The 21,977-nt window shown below is 40.1% G+C and overlaps 3 protein-coding genes across 4 annotated transcripts in view; 1 reads left to right on the top strand and 2 right to left on the bottom strand.

The window, feature by feature from the left end:
• Positions 1-406, bottom strand: part of esf1 (ESF1, nucleolar pre-rRNA processing protein, homolog (S. cerevisiae)) — a 55,297-nt gene extending 54,891 nt beyond the window's left edge. The window contains exon 1 of the mRNA XM_068044316.1: positions 354-406. The gene's annotated coding sequence lies outside the window, so the exon portion shown is untranslated. The remainder of the gene's footprint in view (positions 1-353) is intronic.
• A 158-nt stretch (positions 407-564) lies between these two features.
• On the top strand, positions 565-15,469 carry ndufaf5 (NADH:ubiquinone oxidoreductase complex assembly factor 5). Of its 2 annotated transcripts, XM_068044314.1 has the most exons (11): positions 565-929; positions 3,342-3,382; positions 3,551-3,614; positions 5,796-5,843; positions 6,973-7,076; positions 7,355-7,394; positions 8,881-9,078; positions 9,817-9,877; positions 10,257-10,340; positions 11,447-11,529; positions 15,278-15,469. In XM_068044314.1, exons 1-11 carry the CDS (start codon positions 684-686, stop codon positions 15,359-15,361), a joined length of 1,053 nt encoding a protein of 350 aa, XP_067900415.1. In that variant the 5' UTR covers positions 565-683; the 3' UTR covers positions 15,362-15,469. The 2 variants fall into 2 exon arrangements, with proteins under 2 accessions (XP_067900415.1, XP_067900416.1); XM_068044315.1 differs by lacking the exon at positions 3,342-3,382 and having other exon boundaries at positions 819-929.
• Positions 15,470-17,853: 2,384 nt separating this feature from the next.
• LOC137376206 (protein sel-1 homolog 1-like) overlaps positions 17,854-21,977 on the bottom strand; it is a 48,451-nt gene continuing 44,327 nt past the window's right edge. Inside the window, exons 18-20 of the mRNA XM_068044312.1 lie at positions 20,012-20,184; positions 18,671-18,799; positions 17,854-18,100 (exon numbers count right to left, since the gene is read on the bottom strand). Of these exons, the coding sequence (XP_067900413.1) occupies positions 17,981-18,100; positions 18,671-18,799; positions 20,012-20,184 (422 nt within the window). The 3' untranslated portion in view covers positions 17,854-17,980. The remainder of the gene's footprint in view (positions 18,101-18,670; positions 18,800-20,011; positions 20,185-21,977) is intronic.

Here is a 21,977-nt window from a genome sequence, read left to right as displayed (position 1 = left end):
GGGGCTTAGGCCGGGCTGGCATTTCATACCCCAGCCAGGCTTTACCCTGAGGGAACTAAGCCCTGGAGTAATAATTCTGAGTATATTACTCAGCCATTCCAAAGTCAGCCACATGACTGTGGGTCTGCAGCCATATACTGGCCAGGCCGTGTCAGGACGGCAGATTTCCCTCTTTAAAGACGCCATTATCCAATAGGTCTATGGGTGTCCATTACTGATAATGGACATTTTTCTTAATCCCAGATTTGCTTATCTGATATATTCGCCAGCTGCCAGGGTGAGATTTGAACCCCAAACGCCACATCACTAAACCACTCACATTACCTTTAAACCAGGAACGACTCTGAACCTACCTCAGATCCGCGTGCATCCAGCACGTGATCTTCCACGGCGTGACCCTTCACCCCCACGGCACGGTCCAGCTCAAGATGCAGTTTGGCTGTAGAGGGGTTTTTTAAGATCGGCCCTGGTTTTTGTGGCATTGCTCACTGATCGTTTACCCCCTTCCATTAAAATGGTTCCGGCCGGACATCACGCGCGCATGCGCCGTGCCGGCCTGCTGCTGTCAGTCGGCTGTGAGCGTTGGTGGAGTTCACTTCCGGTGGAGCTCCCGGTGCTGGAGGTCTGGTTAGAGAGGATTGCGGCCCTTCTCACCGCCTTTTCCTGTCTTTCGCACCGGGGGGATGAGCGGGATTGCCTGCCGGCTCCGCTGCTGGGCCGGGTGCTGTGACCGGCGGTTTGTCGGCCGCCTGCCGGGCTGCGGGACACCGCGTCCCGGCTCGGGGAAGGGTGCTCACCCCAGTCAGCGGTCGTGGTCGTCGAGAGCGGGGAGCACGCTCAACGTGTTCGACAGGAAGATGAAAAGGCGGCAGAAAAACTGGGCATCTTCCATACCCGGGAGCGGGAAATATGATTATCTTAAAGAGGAGGTGGGCGAGGTTATTGTTGCTGCAATAATTCACCACCTTTACAATAACGTGCAGGCATTAGATAACATTTTAAACAATTAATACAGGTGCACAACTTATTTGCTTATTGCTAAAAATAAACTGCGATTGAAATGTGTTTTTATGCTCATTCATAGGAAAAGAGGAGGCCCTTTAGCCCCTGTAACCTGTTCCTGCCATTCAACAGGATCAGGACTGATTTGTATCTTAAATGCATCTATTCATTCATGGGATGTGGGCATTGCTGGTACGGCCACGGTTGTATGGCCCTTCCCAAATTCCCCTTAAACTGTCCTGCTTGGCCATTTCAGAGGGCAATTAAGAGTCAACCATGTTGTTGTGGGTCTGGAGACACATGTTGGCCAGACCGCGTAAGAATGGCAGATTTCCTTTCCTGAAGGACATTGGTGAACCAGTTGGGTGTTTACGACATGGTTACCATTTTATTTCAGATTCAGTTAATTAAATTTAAATTCCCAGCTGCCGTGGTGGGATTTGAACTCATATCTCCGGATCATTACTCCAGGACTCTGGATTACTCACCATAGAGTCATTACGGCACAGAAGGAGGCCATTTGGGAAGTCTATGCTGGTTCTCTGTAGAGTAATCTACGTCCAGTAACATAACCGTAATGTTACTGTGGTTTCGTAATCTTTAATTCCACCACACTCTGTAAACTACACCTCCAAAATTCCGCTGCCCTTACCCTATCCTATCACTCAGCAAGTCCTGTTTGCCATCACCCCTATCCTTGCTCACCTACGTTCACTCCCACACGACAAACATCTCATAAAATACTAATTTTCCTGTTTTTCAGGTCATCCTTTCCTGATCTTGCCCCTTCCTATCTCTTTAACCTCTTCTAGTGCTACAGTTCCCTGGTCCTCTGTCTCTGGCCTGTTGTTCATTCTTCACCCAACCATTGACAGTCCTCACTTCAGCCACAGAGGCACATATTAGAATTACCCTCTTTAAGGTCCACTCCTAATATTCCTTCCTTTAACCCAGTGTCCATTTTTCCCAATTACACCTCTGTGAAATGCTTTGGGGAGTTTTTCTATGTTAAAAATGCAAAATATTTTGACACAAGGAAAACTTGGCTTAGTCCAGAAAGCCAGAATAGAAGATTGATTATACTTGTGCAATATTACACATCAAAAAATAAATTTTGAATTTCTTTTGGCTGGAAAATGTATCCTTTATTATATGAATGCAAATTGATTTATTCCAGCTATTACAATACACTCCTGGGCCTTCCACATTCTACCCTTTGTAAGTTGAGATCATCCAAACTCTGCTGTCTGAGTCCTTACTCGCACCAAGTCCTGTTGACCTATCACCCCTGTGCTTGCTGACCTATGTTGGCTGCTGGTTAAGCTATGCCTCCAATTTAAAATGTTTATCCATGTTTTCAAATACCTTCGTGGTCTCACTCCTCCCTATCTCTGTAATCTCCTCCAGCCCCACAACCCTCCAAGATCTCCGTGCTCCTCTAATTCTGGCCTCCTGCACATCCCCAATTTTAGTCATTCCGTTGGCAGCCGTGGCTTGAGCTGCCTTGGATCTAAGCTCTGGAATTCCCTCCCTACACCTCTTCACCTCTCTCCTCCTTTAAGACGCTCCTTAAAACCTACCTCTTTAACCAGGTTTTTGATCACCTGGCCTAATATCTCCTTATGTGGCTTGGTGACGAATTTTGCTTTATAATGCTCCTGTGAACACCTTGGGATATTTTATTATGTGAAAGGTGCTATATAAATACAAGTTGTTTTACTTTGGGATATTCTTTTTAAAATATATGACTATAATTTTGATGGTATATGATTATAATTGTAAATAATACCTTGGATTAGGGGAATGAAAATTGAGAGATGCCAGTGAGACTGTTTCTTTTGTATGAACTTAAAAGGGAGACAGCAACCTAAAAACAATTATATATGTTCAGTTTGTCCTCTCACCATTTGCAAAAAAAATTATTTTACAATGATATTCGACTGAGATATTCCCCAAAAGTTGTGTTTTGTCAGTCACTCCATGTTATTATCTGTTATGTACCAGAACTGTTAGAGTCACTCTGGGGACAGATATAAAATAACCTGATGGGGAGTCCATATCCCAATGTTTCTGATTTGAGACATCATTGGAAGGAAATTAAATTATGTATTGGGGAAGGAGGGGGGACGCATTTCTTCCCACTTCTCATTTTACGATATCTTGGGGGTTGTATGGGGAATGCACTGGACTAAACCAAAGGAACAGAAGTAGCTCCTCAAGTTCTGTTCTGCCATTCACGGCTGACCGATTGTAAAGCAAGCCTTAGCTTTATATCTAAGTTGCAGTCATGAGATATCTTTCTATATCCTCTCGATCACAATAATTTTGCAATTGTGCAGGTTGGAAGCAGAATTGTGGACCGTGTTTTTGATATTGTGAGGTAAGTTTTAAGACTGCTATGCTATCCCTTATAATGTGACTAGTTCAATATATTCACAGTGTACCCAACCTTTTAATCTTCCCTTCTATATTCTTGTTAAAGCAGTAGTATTATGCAAAAATGTGCATGAAATTTTATCTGCATGTGATTTCACTCTTTTTGTTTTAGAACCTTTCCTGTTGCATTGGATATTGGGTGTGGAAAAGGCTATTTAGCAGAAAACCTAAACAAGGTAACATCAGCCCTGATGGTGACAAGATCATTTTGAACAGAGTTGAACAAGTGTTAACACCTGTTCATTCACATCTGGGGCCTGGTTTTAAATCAGAAACCAAGTGGAAATTTCTTCTTCTCTAAACTACTCAATTTTAAATTGGCAGCTTTTAAGGGCAGTGCGGAAAATGAGAGTTTGGATAGTTGCAGCATTCCAAAATGATGCATGGCATCATTGTGCCTAATGATGGGTACAACTAATATCATGTACTGAATGTAGGCTTGCTTGCTGGTTATATTTAAATTCAGTGTGATAACTCCTCCATCAAGCACCACACTTTGACTTTCCATCTTGTGCACGGACACGCTGCATAATTTTGTGTTGTACTTTGTGCTTGTGTTGTATCCTGTCATAATGCTCCACAAATCATGAACTAGGGAGTCTTTGGAGCAGCAGTCCCGAGATGCAACACAGCCATGAAACTATTGTCTATGCAGTGTGTTGGATAGAATTGTACACTGTTATCTGCCTGTTCATAAAGGAGGATACACAAAACTGCGAGCATACTTGGCCATTCTTTTAAAACGGAAACATTTATTACACTAAGAGTGGCACTGAAGAATTTAACTTTATATTTAGGATAAATAATTATAGGCCAGTCAGTCTGGCCTCGGTGGTGGGTAAATTATTAGAATCATTTCTGAGGGACAGGATAAACTGCCACTTAGAAAGGCATGGACTGATCAGGGATAGTCAGCAAGGATTTGTTAAGGGAAGGTCATGTCTTACTAACTTATTTGAATTCTTTGAGGAAGTAACAAGGTGGATTGATGAGGGTAGTGCAGTGGATGTGGTCTACATGGATTTTAGTAAGACATTTGACAAGGTCCCGCATGGCAGACTGGTCAGTAAAATGAAAGCCCATGGGATACAGGGGAGTGTGGCAGGTTGGATCCAAAATTGGCTCAGTGACAGGAAGCAAAGGGTAGTAGTCGACAGATGTTTTTGTGAATGGAAAGCTCTTTCCACTGGTGTTCCACAGGATTCCGTGTTGGGTCCCTTGCTATCTGTGGTAGATATTAATGATTTGGACTTAAATGTGGGAGGCATGATTGGGAAGTTTGCTGATGACACAAAATTGGTCATGTAGCTGATAGTGAGGAGGATAGCTGCAGACTCCAGAATGATATCAATGGTTTGGTTCAGTGGGCGGAAAAGTGGTAAATGGAATTCAGTCCAGATAAGTGTGAGGTAATGCACTTGGGGAGGGCAAATAAAATGAGGGAATACACAATAAACGGGAGGATATTGAGAGGGGTAGAAGAAGTGAGAGATCTTGGAGTGCATGTCCACAGGCCCCTAAAGATGGCAGGACAGGCAGATAAAGTCGTGAAGAAGGCATATGGAATGCTTTCCTTTATTGGCCGAGGTATAGAATACAAAAGCAGGGATGTAATGCTGGAACTGTATAAAACACTGGTTTGGCCACAGTTGGAGCATTGCGTTCAGTTCTGGTTGCCACATTACAAGAAGGATATAGTTGCACTGGAGAGAGTGCAGAGGAAATTTACAAGAATGTTGCCAGGGCTTGAAAGTTGCAGCTATGAGGAAAGATTGGATAGGCAGGGTTGTTTTCCTTAGAACAGAGGTGGCTGAGGGGTGACTTATTTGAGGTGTACAAAATTATGAGGGGCCTAGATAGAATAGACAGGAACGACCTGTTTCCCCCAGTGGAGAGGTCAGTTACCAGGGGGCACAGATTTAAGGTGATTGGTAGAAGGATTAGAGGGGACATGAGGAAAACGTTTTCAGCCAGTGGGTGTCTGGAATTCACTGCCAGGAATGGTGGTGGAGGCAGAAACCCTCAATTCTTTTAAAACATACCTGGACATGCACCTGAGGTGCTGTAACCTGCAAGGCTGTGGACCAGGTGCTGGCAGCTGGGATTAGATTGGGTGGCTAGTTTTTCAGCCAGCACAGACACAATGGGCTGAATGGCCTCCTTCTGTGCTGTAATTTTTCTTTGGTTCTATGGATAGTATTTTGTGCCTTTTATTGAAGAACATGCAAACCTTTTAATTGAAAATATTTTCCCATACCCCTAACAAAATTTAGGACTCAGAACAAATGAATGAATTGGAGCAGTTCTGTGTAAAAGAAGAACTAGTTTGTGAGTTTACCATGCTTGTTTTATTGCAGGATACAGTTCAAAAACTCTTTCAAGTGGATATTGCAGAAAATGTTTTGGTAGGTATGCTGATTTTTTTTGTAATGTGCTTTACTCATTTAAAGAAAGCATTTTAGTTTAAAGGAATGTGTAATGACTAGGCCCTGCAATTAACGTTGAGTACAAACATTGGACTTTTTTTCAAATTGAAGGGACTGTTTCCCCCTCAAGTCTTGAACAAGGCCATTCATGTTTCCAGTGCTAGATTTGAAAAAGTCTGTTTTGTTCTCTGCCTCTGGATTCAGCTCAAGGATCTGCTCCCCACTGGACTACTGGAAGCAGTGAGCAAGCAGCTGGGGTCTTGAAGCCAAGCAATATTAGTTGGAAGAAGCAGGAGATAGGAAGCCAGTAACCTTATGATACTGAAATTTTAACGTCTTAAATATCCACAAAACTATGTACTATGACCTTGTCCACTTGAGATGCCGCTTTCAAGGGCTTGAGAACCCGAACCCCCAGATCTTTTTGCTTTTCACCACCCAGCCTTCTCGCATTTCAAATGAACCACTGAAGAAATCATTGTAGAAACTCATTTCATAGTATACATTAATTAAAGCTTGCCAAATAATTTAAAGTTGACAAATCTCTAAAGATATGAGGACTGTTTCCAGCAGAATTATTTTCTTCATTTGTACTGAAGTTGTCAGTTTTCCACATGAGATATGCATCCTAGGAGCATGACAATGGTTTGTTCTATACAAATTACAGACCAGCTGCAAATGTGGTGCTGTGCATTGATGTACTAATGTTCTGTGTGTCAAAATGGTAGGATAGGAATTGTCACCGATAATTTCTTTACTTTTTCCTCCATCCCCATGTTGGTTATTGCATGTGGAATCACCAAATTAAGAGGTGGTGTTTTTCCCCAGAAAAATGGTGGATAAAGTTGGAGGACAAGTCAATATTTTGCCCACTTGTACACAACCTAGGAGCAGTGTCTGAGCTGCAATAGTCTGTGCCTAGCCTGTAGCATGAAAGTTTGGGGAGAAAAATAACTTAATTGTGGTCTGTTGCTGGTCGGAGGAGAGAATGCAGAGTATTCATGGAATCCAGAACAGTTCTACTTTAGTTGTTGTGCTGTTTAACAACCGTACCTGTTAGGCAGTTATAAGTTTCTCATTTATTTTTGTTTCAAATGTTCCTATACAGAAACACCCAATTGAGACTGAAATTCCCACCTATCATATCTTAGCAGATGAAGAGTTTCTTCCTTTCAAAGAAAATACATTTGACCTCATTCTTAGCAATTTAAGGTACATGAAATGTCATTAAACTACCAGCAATTCTAACTGAATAAAAGCAGCTGATGAGTTCCCATTGAAAATAGTTAAATCCTTGATATGGGATGTTCATATAATGTGTAATTCAAATGTCTCCTAAGACGGAATTTTGATTTGCAAAGGACAAGTTTTAGTTTTTACAAAATAGTTTGATTTAAATTGTACAATTGAAAATTAAATGTAATCCTTAATTGTTGCAATTGAAATAATTTAAAAGAATGTTATTTAAAACCCATTTCTCTTATTTTCAGTTTGCATTGGGTGAATGACCTCCCTGGAGCATTCAAACAGGTGAGGCTGCTTTTAGCACTTTTCCAAGCTGTAGGCAGCAAATAAATTGAATCACAGACATTGTATTTGCTCAGCTAATGTTGGTTTTGGAAACGGTGCCTTTCTAATTCCTTTTAATAGCTTAATTTAGTAACTTTTGGAGCACATTTCCAAATGTGCATAAGAATACAGCCAATTTTTTCAAATAAGCATATTCAGTTCTTTATAAGTAGTCATCATAATCTGAGTTGTGTTTCTTAGAACCTTGGAAGTAATAATTAATAAATTTGATCTATCTACTTAATGTTCAATAATGAAGCATAGGAAGTGACTAAAGTAGTAGTCTGGCTTTGTTTCTTTTCTGTCACAAGCCATAGATAGATTTTACAGGCAAATGTTTTCTATTGTTGCCTTACATCAGCAAAATATTAATAAGCTTTGAACAAACATTCAGTCAATTTATGGTCCCACTGTGGTTCTCTAGTGTACTGCTTTCACTTGTGACCAAAACAGGAGAACAGGAATATTTGAGCAATGGATTCTCCACAGTTTTCAGTAATGTCCCTTGCTGGTTGGAAACAGGAGATGTGCATCTGTGGAAATGGCCTTGCAGATTTTACCTTTCTGAAACAATGTATTTTTAGGATTCTATTTGATGTTTCGATAAAGAACTCTAGATTCACCTGTGCAGCTTATTCGGATTTAAGTTCAAGTTATCTGGATGGGAATTCACATTTATGCTAACAAGAGGAGGTGACAAATGTGGCAGGGTGGGGTTAATAATATAATTAAAACAACAGTTTGTGTTATGTAGCATGTTTAACAAGGTATTCATAGAACTGTAATCTGACACAAGTTCATGCTGAGCCAAAGAAGGAATTATTTTGAAGAGTGACTAAAAGCTTGGTCTAAAAGTTTTGGGGATAGGTATATGGAGGGAATTGGACTGCTGCAGGCATGGTGCCAATGGTGGGGGGAAGGGAGTGAGGTTATAAAAAAAATGGTCAGAGTACAAGGAATGCATTGCTTTGGAGGGTGTGGGTTTTAGAGCTGGAGGAGGTTAGAAATATGTAGGAGTGAGGTCATGAAGAGATTTAAAGCGAAGGATAAGATTTGTAAACTGGAAGTGTTGGGGGACTGGAAGCTAAGATGAGCGAGCACGGGGGTAAATGGCTGAGAGGGACTTGGTGCAGGATGGATATAAGGAACAGAGCTTTGGATGAGCTGAAGATCGTGGCGGGTGCAAGATGGGTGGCTGGCCAGGGAAGCTTTGGAATCGCGTTTATTCTGGTTTTGGTTGATTAAGTACATTAAGAAAAAAAGGATTCAGCAATAAGGATGTTGGACAATTTGTTTAGTTTCTGATCATCTTGCAGCCCAAAATACTTAAATTGTTGGATACAAGTATTGGTTTGATTACCCTGTACCAACACATACATTTTCTGGCTAGTAATTTTAGGGGATACGTTGACTATACTGCTTACAATGATTATCCTGTCCTCTGCAGATTCATTATTGTTTGAAACCAGATGGAGTATTCATTGGTGCCATGGTGGGAGGGGAAACCCTATATGAACTTCGTTGTTCTCTACAGCTGGCAGAACTGGAGCGTGAAGGAGGTTTTGCACCTCATGTATCACCATTCACTGCTGTTACAGACTTAGGAAATCTGTTGGAACAAGCAGGATTTAACATGCTAACTGTGGTATGGTAAATTAAAGAATGATTTAACTTTATTAAATCTCCAATCTCCCCAATTTGCATTAAGATAAATGGTGTAAATAAAGACCTTTTGTTATTCTAAATAAAATACTTTGTTGTTGTAGCTGAAACTAGTTAAACTTATTACTTTCTTCCCATTTCCTTCAGGTAGTCTGTCTATGCCATCTTACTTCCCTGGCAGAGTGGACAGACAGGAGAAATGGCCTTGGGTTTCTGGCAGTGTCATTTTCCAATTGGTCTATTTGGGAAGTGCAAAATGACTGGACCTTGTTTTAACTCCCCTCATCCCCAGTGGAACGGGAGCTGGTCTCCACTTGTTGAGATGAGGAACCCTCTTTAAATCATCAGGTCAATCCCATGCCTTAATACACTGTGCCAACCTACACAAAAAACTAATCCCTTATTTGCATAAATGAAATTCCATATATCCAGGGATGAATATAAATAAACAAAATTAAGTTATTTAATTGCTTCTGTTCATAGAAAATCAGAAGAGTTGGCCTTTGATTGCCACTGCAACAGGCAATTGTGGGGTAGGTTTTTGTCTTCACCGCATAAGCCATAAGGACAAAAACGTACCTCAGTCCTTTGTGTATCTCGGCCTTTTAAAATTGGAAAACTTGAAAGGGTGGAATATGGGTTGACTAAGGTAATACTTTAAATGTGAAAAAAGTGTCATAGTAGGTTTTATATACAGCTGCACGTTGTTCATTTTCTACAGGACATTGATGAGATCCAGGTGAACTACCCTGGAATCTTTGAAATAATGGAAGACTTGCAAGGTGGGTGTACATGTGTGTCTTGGCTTTACAAAATAAATACCTATGTATGTAATGACAGGATTTGGTGTAATTGAGGACTTTGGTCATTCGAAATTTCATTTGCAATATGTTCTGTAGAAATATAACAGCAAATATTCGTAATCTTAACAAAAGTTGCATAAAAACTGTGGAACAGACTTTTGTTTATAGCTGTGTGTGAAGAAAGTGGAAAGTTGTGAATCAATTCAAATGTGTTGCAGGAATACACCTGCAATCTTCACATTATATAATCCATGAATAATATAGCAGAGGGAGGCCGTTTGGCCTGTTGTGCTTATGCTTGATATTTAATGTGTTTTTTTTTAGTCTGAGAGTTTTGAATTTACTTCTCTCTCTGAAGGTATGGGAGAGAGCAATTGTGCTTGGTCCAGAAAACCTTTGTTGCACAGGGACACAATGCTGGCAGCTGCAGCAATCTACAAAGGTGAGACAGTGCAAGTGTAGAATTGGAATTGAATCTGATATTTGGTCTGAATTGGAATATAGGTTTTATTTTTCTTTTAAATGGGTGCACAAATCACCCACTTTTCTGCTCAAACAATGGTTAGTACTTTTCTGTTAACATTAGGAAATTAGGCGATGTTTTAAATATGCTAAATTAACTGACCCATCAGCATTAAGGAGCAAAGATGTAATAAAGTCAAGATGTGAAAATAGCTTTAGTTTAAGTTTTAGTTGAATGATAGCAGATCGACTAATAGTGAAAGAACTCTTCCGCCAGGCACTGTAAGCTGAACATTTTTTTAAAAATGAAAAACAAATTCCATTGTATTTTAGTTCTGCAGTGACCCACTACTTTGTACTTACTGAAATGGTAGTTTTCTGTCTTGCATGTGTCCTGATAGTCTATGCTGCTCTTTCATGGAAGTGATTTTTAACTAGTTTAGTAACTGATATCAGCTGAGAGACTTAAAATAACAAGTCTCCATCAGAGAACGACAATAATACCAAACTTTAATTCTCCAAAAAAGTTTTATTTTTTAAACTTATCCTGTTGATTTGGAATAGTTTGGAATGAAAGTACTCTCTCCCAAATACTTTTAAATACAATAGTTTTATCTGGAAGTTTATTTTCAAAAATAATTTTTATGTATAACTGAATACTAGATGGTGAATGGATGCCATCTGAGATAATCCTTCTCTTAGAAATGTGCTGCAACTTACATCTTCGTGCAAACATAAATATTGATAAAATTGAATCAATAATCATAAGTTAGAGAGTGGGCTGCCTTTTGTGCGAGACAAATAATGGGGCACAGTAAATTGGCCAGCAAATGAGAGATTCGCAACTCATGGCATATCTCTTATTTGCCTGAACTTGCTGGCTGTATTGCGCATTAATAAAAGTGTGAGTCGTGAACTCACCATTATTTTTCCGGGAAGATTTGACCCAATACCAAGTGGTTACTCATTAGCCTCCTGAGCTTTCCGAGAGTGGTCTCAATTAGTTGCTGTCGACATCTGAAGTAACATTTGAATATTTGTAACACTCATATTTAAATACACTGTTTTAATTGTCTGTCTTCAAAGAGATGTATGGAAACAATGATGGGTCTGTGCCAGTAACATTTCAGATTCTATACATGATTGGCTGGAAACCCCATAAGTCACAGGTAAGTAGATTACAAATAATATCTTTCAGGTCTAGACATCCTTCCTAAAGTTTGGTGCCTAAAATTGAATACAGTACACCAGATGGGGCCTAACCAGTGATTTATAACTATTTAGCATAATTTCCTTGCTTCTGTTCTCTATGCCTTTGCTTATAAAGTTAAGAATCCCATCTGCTTTTTTAACAGCTTTCTCATCTTCTCCTGTCACTTTCAAACATTTGTGCATGTATACCCCACCACCTCCCCAGGTCTCTCTGTTGCTGCATCCCCATTAAAATTGTATAATTTGGTTTGTAATACCTCTCCTCACTCTTGCTACCAAAATGCTTCACGTCACACTTCTCTGCATGAAATTTCATCTGCTATGTGCCTGCTTATTTTACCAGTCAACTAGTGAGCAATGCCACAGGACACCCACTGTTTGAATTAAACTGTGATTGATGAAATATGACAGAGTAGCGTAGACTGAAAATTTCAATAAACTTCACCCTTGTGGCGCTGTTTAACTGATCCAAGCAGCTAAGTGTGGGAAGAATGCATATTCTAATATTGTGTGATTGTGGCATTTAATTGATGCTTAAATAACTAAAAATTGCAGTGGTAGGCAGCAAGTTCACACCTGCAGTTTCTTGCATGGCCATGCATCATTATGTTGTGACAAGATGGTTGTTGGTCAATTAGAGAAGCCTTGGAGCAGATTGCCATACCTGTCCTCTGAACTGGGGAATGGTGCATGGCAGGATGTGACCAGAATGATAGGTGGCCAACGAACGGGCCAAAAACATATTGGGAGTAATTTTAACTGAACCCGTCCATCAGGAAACTGACTTCAATGAAGAGTAAAATCGTTCGTTGATATCTTCCCAGAAAGTTGTTTGTCATGGACCTCCACCTCTATGTGTTCTGTGTTGCCCTTACACATTCCGCATAGCTCAACTTTATCCAGTCCATTATATCCATCATTCATTTTCTCCTGTGCTTCCCTCTCCTCTGTTTTCCGGCGATCTTTCCTTCCAATAATCGTCTCTGTCAACCTTCTGCTCTAATGACGTGACCAAAATATTGTATCGTTCTCTCTGATGTTATGCATTAATTTCCTCTTCTCCAGCACTTATTTACTAGTCTGTCTGTGTAGGATATGCGGAACATCCTCCTATATGCCCACATCTCAAATGCATTCAGAGTAAAATCAGGCAAGACGTAAAACCAATGCTACACCTGATCCTGTCAGTTTCCAAAGGAAGTGTGAGGTTAAAATTGCTCCCATTGTTTCCATTTGTACCTTTGTTTTCCTTGCTAGTTTTATTGATATTTGGTTGTTATAACAAGAAATAGGAATAGACCATTTGGAACTTTGAGCCTGTTCTGCCATTCATTAAGATCATGGCAGAACCTTTACTGCAACTCCACTGTCCTGCCCTGACTTATATCCTTCGATTCCCTTAGTATGCAAAAGTCTATCAATCTGTCTTGAATATACTCAATGACTGAACATCCACAACTCTCTAGGGTAGAGAATTGCACAGATTCAGAACCCTCAATGAAGAATTTCTCATCTCAGTCTGAAATGGCTGATCCATTACCCTGAGACTATGACCCCCTAGTTTTAGATTTTTCAGCCAGGGGAAACAGCCTCCCAGCACCAATCCTGTCAAGCTCCTTATGCATTTTACATGTTTCAATAAGATTACCTCTCATTCTTATAAACTTTAGGGAACATACACCCAGTCTACTCAATCTCTCCTCTTAGGAAAATCCCCTCATCCCAGGAATCAGTCCAGTGAACCTTCGTTGCACTCACTCTAGGGGCTAGTATATCCTTCCTTGGGTAAGGAGCTGTACCCATGACTCTAGGCGTGGTCTCACCAGGGCACTATCTAATTGTACTAAGACTTTATTATACTCCAATCCTTTGTAACAAAGGCTAACATACTATTTGCCTTCCTAATTGTTGGATGTATTCAGGTTCCTCTGAATACCAACATTTCCCAGTCTCTCGTCATTTAAACAAAATTCTGCTTTTCTGTTTTTCCTACCAAAGTGGATAACTTCACATTTTCTGCATATATTCCGTCTGCCACATTCTTGCCTATTCATTTAACCTGTATGTATCCCTTTGCAATCTCTTAGCATCTTCCTCACAGCTTACTTTGCCAGCTAGCTTTGTAGCATCAGCAAACTTGAACACAGAACGCTTAATCTGCTCATCTAAATCATTTGTATAGATTGTAACTAGCTGAGGTCCAAGCACTGATCCTTGCTGTACTCAACTAGCTAGTTACAGCCTGCCAAATCAAAAATGACCTGTTCATTCACCAGGATGTTGCCTGGGCTGGAGCATTTCAGCTATGAAGAGAAACTGAAAAGGCTGGGGTTGTTTTCCTTTAGAGCAGGGAAGGCTGAGGGGGGACATGATTGAGGTATACAAAATTGAGGGGCATTGATAGGTTAGATAGGAAGAAACATTTTCCTTTAGCGGAGGGGCCAATAACCAGGGGACATAGATTTAAGTTAAGGGGCAGGAGGAATAAAGTTTTCACCCAGAGCGTGGTTGGAATCTGGAACGCACTGCCTGAAGAGGTGGTAGAGGCAGGAACCCTCACAAGATTTAAGTAGTTTTTAGATTAGCACTTGAAATGCCATAGCATACAAGGCTACGGGCCAAGTGCTGGAAAATGGGATTAGAATAGTTAGGTGCTTGATGGCCGGCACAGACATGATGGGCCGAAGGGCCTGTTTCTGTGCTGTATGACTCTAAGACTCTCTTTTTTTTCTGTCCATTAACCAATTCTGAATCCCTGCTAATATTACCCCCAGTCTCCATGAGCCCTAATTTTGTGTGGTACTTTATCAAATGCTTTTTGAAAATCCAATTTTATTTACCCTGCTAGACACAAAGCTTTTAACAGATTTGTCATACACATTTTCCCTTTCATAAGTCCGTGTTGACTCTGCCCAATAATAAAATGTTTAAATTGCCCTGTCACCAGATGCTTCCTTGCTGCTTGTTCATTGTTTTTATCCTTGGCCGGTTTTGATTTGAGCCGGTCAGGTGCATTGTGTCTCTAATGCACTAGATGTAAGACTTATATAATTAATTTAGGAATGACTGTGGTCCTAGTACCATTAGCCAATTTAAAAAAGGAAAATTCATTAATTGACCACATCACATTAGCATAGATTTAGACCTTTTTAAAGATCAATGATATAGGGCATGTGATGCTAAACAGTGATTTTCATTTAGTATGCAATCAATTTATGGTCAGGAGTTTAATCCACTTGAACTCAGATAGCCTTAGCTGACTCTGATCTAATGAAATCACATCTTTCTCGGGCAGTTATGTTCTCATTAATAAATATATTCACCTTGGCTAACTGGAGGTGAGGAGTGTCACCTGAGGGGGGAAAAACAGTGCTGGGTTGGGTGTGCAATGCAAAAAGCATAAGATGGGAAGATTTCTTTTGGAAGTTTTATTGGAATGGAAAATATATAAAGGTAATAAAATAAGAGGGTAGCATTTAGGATTCTATCAGTTTTTCAAATTCTACAGTAAAGTGTCAGTTTTCCTAATTTATATAAGAATAAATATTCTTTGTAAACTCAGTAATAATGAAGAGGGAGTGTATGCTCACTGTTGGTTTCAGTGCAGCTTGAGTGCCTGGTTTGTGCAACCTTGTCAGTTCATGAACACAGGAGTAACATATTGTACTGTTGTGTACTACATTCATTGTCTGTGTTTTCTTTCAGGTGAAGCCAGCACAGAGAGGTTCTGCTACATTGTCAATTGGTGACCTCGGCAAAATGTCTGAACCGATGCCAAAAAACGATTAATAGAGTTTTAAACAACTGTAAACAAATTTTATATTTAAAAAGCAGTAGTATGTCAAATTTGGTCTGTATAAATGTAAACAGTAAAGATTGATTATGCTCATTTTCAAATTGGATTTTTATTATTTTCTTGCTGGGTCAGACTTGATTTTCTGGCCCATGGTGGAGGACAGATGATTATTCCCTGCCCCTCAACAATGTTATAGGATGCTAGGAAGTATAAGAGAGCATCCTTGTATGACTAGTGCTCCTAATTATTTCTTTCAGTTACCACTCTCCCCACTAACACGACTGAGATCAGGAGTGCACTTGCTTGGAAAACTTGATGCCATACCACTCCAAAAACTTGTTGACTGAGATATGAATTCACACTCCCATTTTCATAGGATACACTTTTTGAAGTGACACTGTGCTGCTTCATACCTATTTTTTTGGGAGTTTAGCAATTAGAATGACAAGATAGTTTATGCTGAAATAGGAATATCTCCATTAAATGGTTGCTTCATTTATTCAACCTGAAATTCAGTGTTTTAAAAGGGATTACCATTTAAAAAAAAAAATTCTAAGTTGCTTTTAGAAACATAGAATGGTTACAGCACAGAAGGCGGCCATTCGGCCTGTTGAGCATGTGCCAGCTCTGCAAGAGCAGTTTAGTTGGTCCCACTCCCGGCCTTTTCCCAGCAAATCTTTTTCCCTTCAGGTGCTTTCCAATTCCCTTTTGAAAACCATGATTGAATCTGCCTTCACCACTCTTACAGGCAGTGCAATCCAGATCGTAATCACGCGTTGCATAAAAATGTTTTTTCCTCATGTTGCCTTTGGTTCTTTTGCCAATCACTTTAAATCTGTCCTCTGGTTCTTGACCTTTCTGCCAATGGAAACAGTTTCTCTCGCTCTCTCCTCTGTCCAGATCCCTCATACTTTCCTGACACCTCTAGTGATGAGGGAGTGGTTGAGGCATGCAGATGAGGAAGCTCTCTGGTTCAGGTACCAATCTCTGCTTTAAGTTGAATTAAGCTAGAGCAGTGGCGAGTGTCCCAAAAGTAGTTTCACCTTGGATTCTTTGTTACAAGAGAGGGGCTGTGTTCCTCTTGCAGCAATTGCACATATGTGAACGCTGGGTGAGCACAGTTTTGGGTTTTGTTGTGATGTCCCAGGAAATTATGGCCTAAATGACTTGTGCCATTGCTCATGCTACACCATAATTTACTGATACTTGTGCCCAAAGCTGCAGTTTCCCTTCTCAAAACAGTTGAAATGTTAATAAAAATCAGCGATGGTTAGAAATTTGCTAGATTAGTGCCAGTTTTCAGGCCGCTGCCTTTTAGACTTAAAAGTAGTGGCGTTTGAATTATTGCTGTTATATTGCTTAAGTCATTTACTACTCCACTTTCAAACTCTCAACTGGCTATGCTTTGGCATTCCATTCACAATACATCTGCAACTGCCTATCCTCCATCTAAAATGCCCTTGGCCCCAGTAGTACTCTTATTTTTTCCATCCTGGTCTGGATCCCAATCCAAGGGGCACAATCTTGAGAACGTCTGGCCCACAGCTGGTTCAGCCATCTATCACCAGATCAGGCTAACCCACATCGCGTATTATCAGGTCTTGTTTTCTCCCCCAAAACCACTCAGTAATCTAGGATCATACTGGAGAGCAAAGATAAGCCCAGCACTTTTCCACTACCAACAGTCTCTTTAAACTTCTCTCCCCACCCTCTCCTTCAACAAGCACAATGAGCTTGTAGGTTTCTTTGTCATTAAGTGGCACAGTGGTTAGCACCGCAGCCTCACAGCTCCAGTGACCCGGGTTCGGTTCTGGGCACTGCCTGTGCGGAGTTTGCAAGTTCTCCCTGTGACCGCGTGGGTTTCCACCAGGTGCTCCAGTTTCCTCCCACAGCCAAAGACTTGCAGGTTGATAGGTAAATTGGCCATTGTAAATTGCCCCTAGTGTAGGTAGGTGGTAGGAGAATGGTGGGGATGTGGTAGGGAATATGGGATTAATGTAGGATTAGTATAAATGGGTGGTTGTTGGTCGGCACAGATTCGGTAGGCGGAAGGGACTGTTTCAGTGCTGTGTCTCGAAATAAAAATAAATAAAAAATTAGAGTTACCTGCAGTATTGGTTCCAGCCAAGTGTCACTGTCTGTACTACTCCACTCCGACTGGATTTCTTCCACCAAGGAGAGAACTCTGCATATCCATGTGAAAAATCCCTCTCCCAGCTGTTAAATTCATACTAATACTTTGAGGTTAATTATGGGAAAGTTAATTTTGATATCTGCACTCCTTAAGCATTTAAATCAGTTGCTGTATTGTGCAAAGAGGACTTTTGATCTTTGTGAATAATTTTAATGCATCATATTTATAACTAGTAAATTGACATCCTCCAATTAACCCGTCACTGCTGAAAGAAAGTACAACTGAGGATAAAGATGACAATCTGTATACACGGACATTTTGATTGTGTTTAATATGTTGAAACTTGTATCTTAAAATCATTACATCGATCTTTTTGGAAGTTATGCACAGAAAGGTTAAATTTGTAAAGCAATCTTGTTCTTAGAAACCTTGACTGCAGCAGCAGAGAAAGATGGATGTAACTCCTATAGCACATTTTCTAGCCATGCCTATAGGCCATCAGTACAGCCAGGAGCAAAGTTAAAATCATTATTAGAAAGAGATCCCAATGAGGCCACAGCAGTCTATCCAGGTTTATTTGTTTCCATATTTCACTGAGCTGCAAAGATAAAGACTGTATGATCAGCAAATCTGCATTAATCCAATGCATCTCATTAAATAATTTCCCCCCAATTTAACTCTTGCCCCATAAAAGTACAGCACTGTTGTTAAAAGGGTTGCTAACAACATTGTCTGTTAAATTTTGTTTCATGAACAAAAAACAGCAAAGTCAATGCCTTATACAGAATAGAAAATTGGATATGTATAGAGCACTTTCCAGGTGCATTTTCTATATTACAAGAGTGACTACACTTAAAGTACTCCATTGGCTGTAAAGCGCTTTGAGACTTCCTCTGGTCATGCAAAGCGCTATATAAATGCAAGTCTTTTACATTGTAATTTTACTATCAATGATGGTCAAGTCTTAAGCCACCTAAATCCTACTCCCTAAAGCTCCTCCACCTCTGCTTCTCGATCATTAAAAACTAACTCAAATACCTTTTCCTAAAAAAGTAAGACTCTTACATTTTAGGCCATCCTTCCATTGGCTCACTATTTCCCATTCTATTTACATTACAAGGCACCTCAAGCTTTTTTTTTACATCATCAAATCTAAGATGATACTTACATTTGTATACTGAACAGAATGGATGAGATCTATGGCTCCGAGCTTGCAAAGCGCAAGAAAAACTGGTATATATGCATCTGTACTAGTTTCTGCAGCCAAGTCGTAGAATCTTTTGGCCAAGTGAAGATCCTAAAGAAGAGCATGTATCTTTTTTGAAATATCATTCAGGTTCAGTTAAGAGCTATGACTGGGGTATAAATTACTGGAATGAGTAATGAGGAAAGATTGGAGAAATGTGAGCTTTTCAGCCTTGTAAAGAGGTGATCTTTAGAGATAAAGTTTAAAAATTGATCAAGGACACAGGAGGATAAAAGGGAACGGGGTCTATCTTGTAAAACAAAACACATTTTAAATTCATGTCAAGAGCTTTTTGTTCAGATATAATGATCAACACCAAGAATGGACTTTTGGGTAGAGTGAAGACAAAAACCTCAGAATCATGGAAGATTGTGTGGGAGGGCTGCTGTATGGTTTTCCTAGAAGAAATGAGTCACCTTTCTCATCCCCATCTTGTGAAAACAGCAACATTCTCAAAAATAAGTGATTTTAAAAAGTCGTATGTAAATTTAAAATGATTATACATTAATGCTGATTAACAGGTGCTTAGCTCCTGCCATAAAGAACTGATATTTTACATGTAAGATGTACTTTTATCAGTTGTATAAAGAGCAAGCTACCATCAATTCACTGCCAATACCCTGAATATCTTATAGGGTTCATGTCCCTGTTTCGGAATCTGGGCTTGGTGTGCGGTACAAACACCATGATAAATGGGAAAGAAAGACCGAGGCTAATCTTTCTGTCTGGTGTGAAACATTCCAACTACTGGCCCAGGTAACTGGTTGAGCATCAAAGACCAAATCCAAACATCAGCTGGGGGCTGTCGTTTAAACGTATGCCTGCTGTAAAAGACCAGGGTTTATGGTTCAAAAAACTTACAGCTTTCCCTACAAGTTGTACATCATCCTAACTTAACAACTATGAAGGAAATGCTGTTGCATTTGAGTCAAGGTCGTGACTTGCCAGCTAAAAAAACATCACCACGAGGACTGCACCGGTTCAAGAAGGTCCGTCATTACCTTCTTAAGGCAGGTAGGGATGGGCAATAAATGCACTTTGCCAGTCTGTCATATAAATCCCTCAACCAGTTTACATAGCCTTCAAATCTAGTCCTACATATCCACTTGTTTTATTCAAGAAATTTTTGAATAATCATGTATTCGGTTCTAATACAGTAGCTTTGAGAATATTTTTAGAGGTGTTTGTTACATAAATAACAAAGTAAGATCTATTCAAAAACAGTTTATTTCCATTCTGGTAAGAGAAGGGACTGCTCCATACCTGCTGAGCACCAAGACCATGTTCATACATGTACGCTAAATTGAACATAGCTTGCGCACTGTGTTGTTGCTCGGCAGCTAAACGATAGTGAATTGCAGCTGTTTCATAATCCACGTTTGTTCCATAGCCATAGTAGTAATAATCGCCTAGTTTAATTCTGGCATATGAATAGCCTAGCAAGCAAAATAACATTTTGAAATGTAATTGAAGCATGACAATATTTATGCATAGATTCTAAATTATTTGCCATCCTAACTGACTTGCCACACTTATCAAGCAGGACTGTTGTGAGTTTTGAAGATTTTCTAACAAAACATTATGGGTTCCATATCAGGTGCAGAACAATAATAGGTCTCATTTTCCTTTCCTTTACGTTGGTGAAAATCTAGGCCTGACTAGATGCAGACAGATTACTTTATGTCCCACAAGTATATTCTCTATATATTTAGGGGAGGGGGGAGGAAGGTGAGACAGCAGCAGGATATGGCTTCTGTGCTCACCATTCTAGTTTCTGTGGTACTTGGAGTGGAATGGGGGAATGATGAACTCATCCTGCAGGCAGCAAGCCAAGCAAACAAGGATTCACATTGAAATTTGGGAAGCACAGGGAAACTACAAAGCCAATCATAATTTTTATGGTGCCACAAAGTAAGTTGTTGCAGTAAAGCTAAATGTAGGTGGGTATAACCAGAAGACTTGTAACCGTCAACCTTCGGTAACATTATCTGACCGAGAAGGATGAAATCTGGGATTGGACGCAACCTACAATATTTGAGTTCACTTTGTGTCATTCTGCACGTTGAGAGTCTTTGGAACTCTTCCTCAAAAGGCAGTGGAAGCGAGTCTTTGAATATTTTTAAGGCAGAGGTAAATAGTTTCTTGATAAGCAAGGGGGGAGTGGTGAAAGGTTATTGGGGGTAGGCGGGAATGTGGAGTTGAGGTTACAATCAGATCAGCCATGATCTTGTTGAATGGTGAAACATGCTCGAGTGTCCTACTCCTGCTCGTAATTCGTATGTTCGATATTAAATATCATTTGCAACTGAACATCACTTTTAATATTGAGATACTTAAATTAGGTTCTTTTATAACCACATAGCTTATAAGGTGATAATGAAAATTATGGGAAAGTTACCATCTATCTGCTGATAGAGTTTACAGGTTTGTCAGCAATAGAAGTATATGCAAAGTCCATTAATCCAAAGGATTTTGTATAGTGGCAAAACGTGAAATAAAAAGACCCAAAATGGTTAAATCTTCTGTTTACAACCATTAACCATGCTGATGGGCTTTCATGGTGAAATTTCCAACTTGTGAACAGTTTTGGACTTACACCCACCTGAAGCTGGGTTGAGAGTTTAATTTACTCTTAACAGTTAAATTCCTAAAAGGACTTTACTCGCACCAGGATCAATTCACACTGGGGACCAAAAATAAAAGAGACAGTCTATTATCAGCTGTGCCCCATTGATACACCATTATGTATGGAAATACACTGTATGGCCTTTACATTGGTGATTTATACATGGTAACAATCCCGACGGACTGTAGAAAAGTGGAGTTATTGGGCTGCATTTTACAAGCTCGCGCGCACGGGCTTTACTTTTATTTATTTATTTTTAAAATGTTATTCATTTAGAGATACAGCACTGAAACAGGCCCTTCAGCCCACCGAGTCTGTGCCGACCATCAACCACCCATTTATACTGATCCTACATTAATCCCATATTCCTACCACATCCCTCAATTCCCCGACCACCTACCTACACTAGGGGCAATTTACAATGGCCAATTTACCTATCAACCTGCAAGCCTTTGGCTGTGGGAGGAAACCGGAGCACCTGGTGGAAACTCACGCGGTCACAGGGAGAACTTGCAAACTCCACACAGGCAGCACCCAGAATTGAACCCAGGTCGCTGGAGCTGTGAGGCTGCGGTGCTAACCACTGTGCCACTACTCCGCCGA

The sequence above is a fragment of the Heterodontus francisci genome, chromosome 13 (genome assembly GCF_036365525.1).
Source record: "Heterodontus francisci isolate sHetFra1 chromosome 13, sHetFra1.hap1, whole genome shotgun sequence".
NCBI classification, from domain to species: Eukaryota; Metazoa; Chordata; class Chondrichthyes; order Heterodontiformes; family Heterodontidae; genus Heterodontus; species Heterodontus francisci.
Note: the sequence above shows the minus strand (reverse complement) of the source record. Positions and strands in the feature narration are given on the sequence as shown.

Coding starts and splice junctions, on each gene's coding strand:
- ndufaf5 (XM_068044314.1), top strand. CDS start 684: ATGAGCGGGATTGCCTGCCGGCTCCGCTGCTGGGCCGGGTGCTGTGAC. Junction 7,395..8,880: donor TCCCTGGAGCATTCAAACAG/GTGAGGCTGCTT, acceptor TGTCCTCTGCAG/ATTCATTATTGTTTGAAACC. Junction 10,341..11,446: donor AGCTGCAGCAATCTACAAAG/GTGAGACAGTGC, acceptor CTGTCTTCAAAG/AGATGTATGGAAACAATGAT.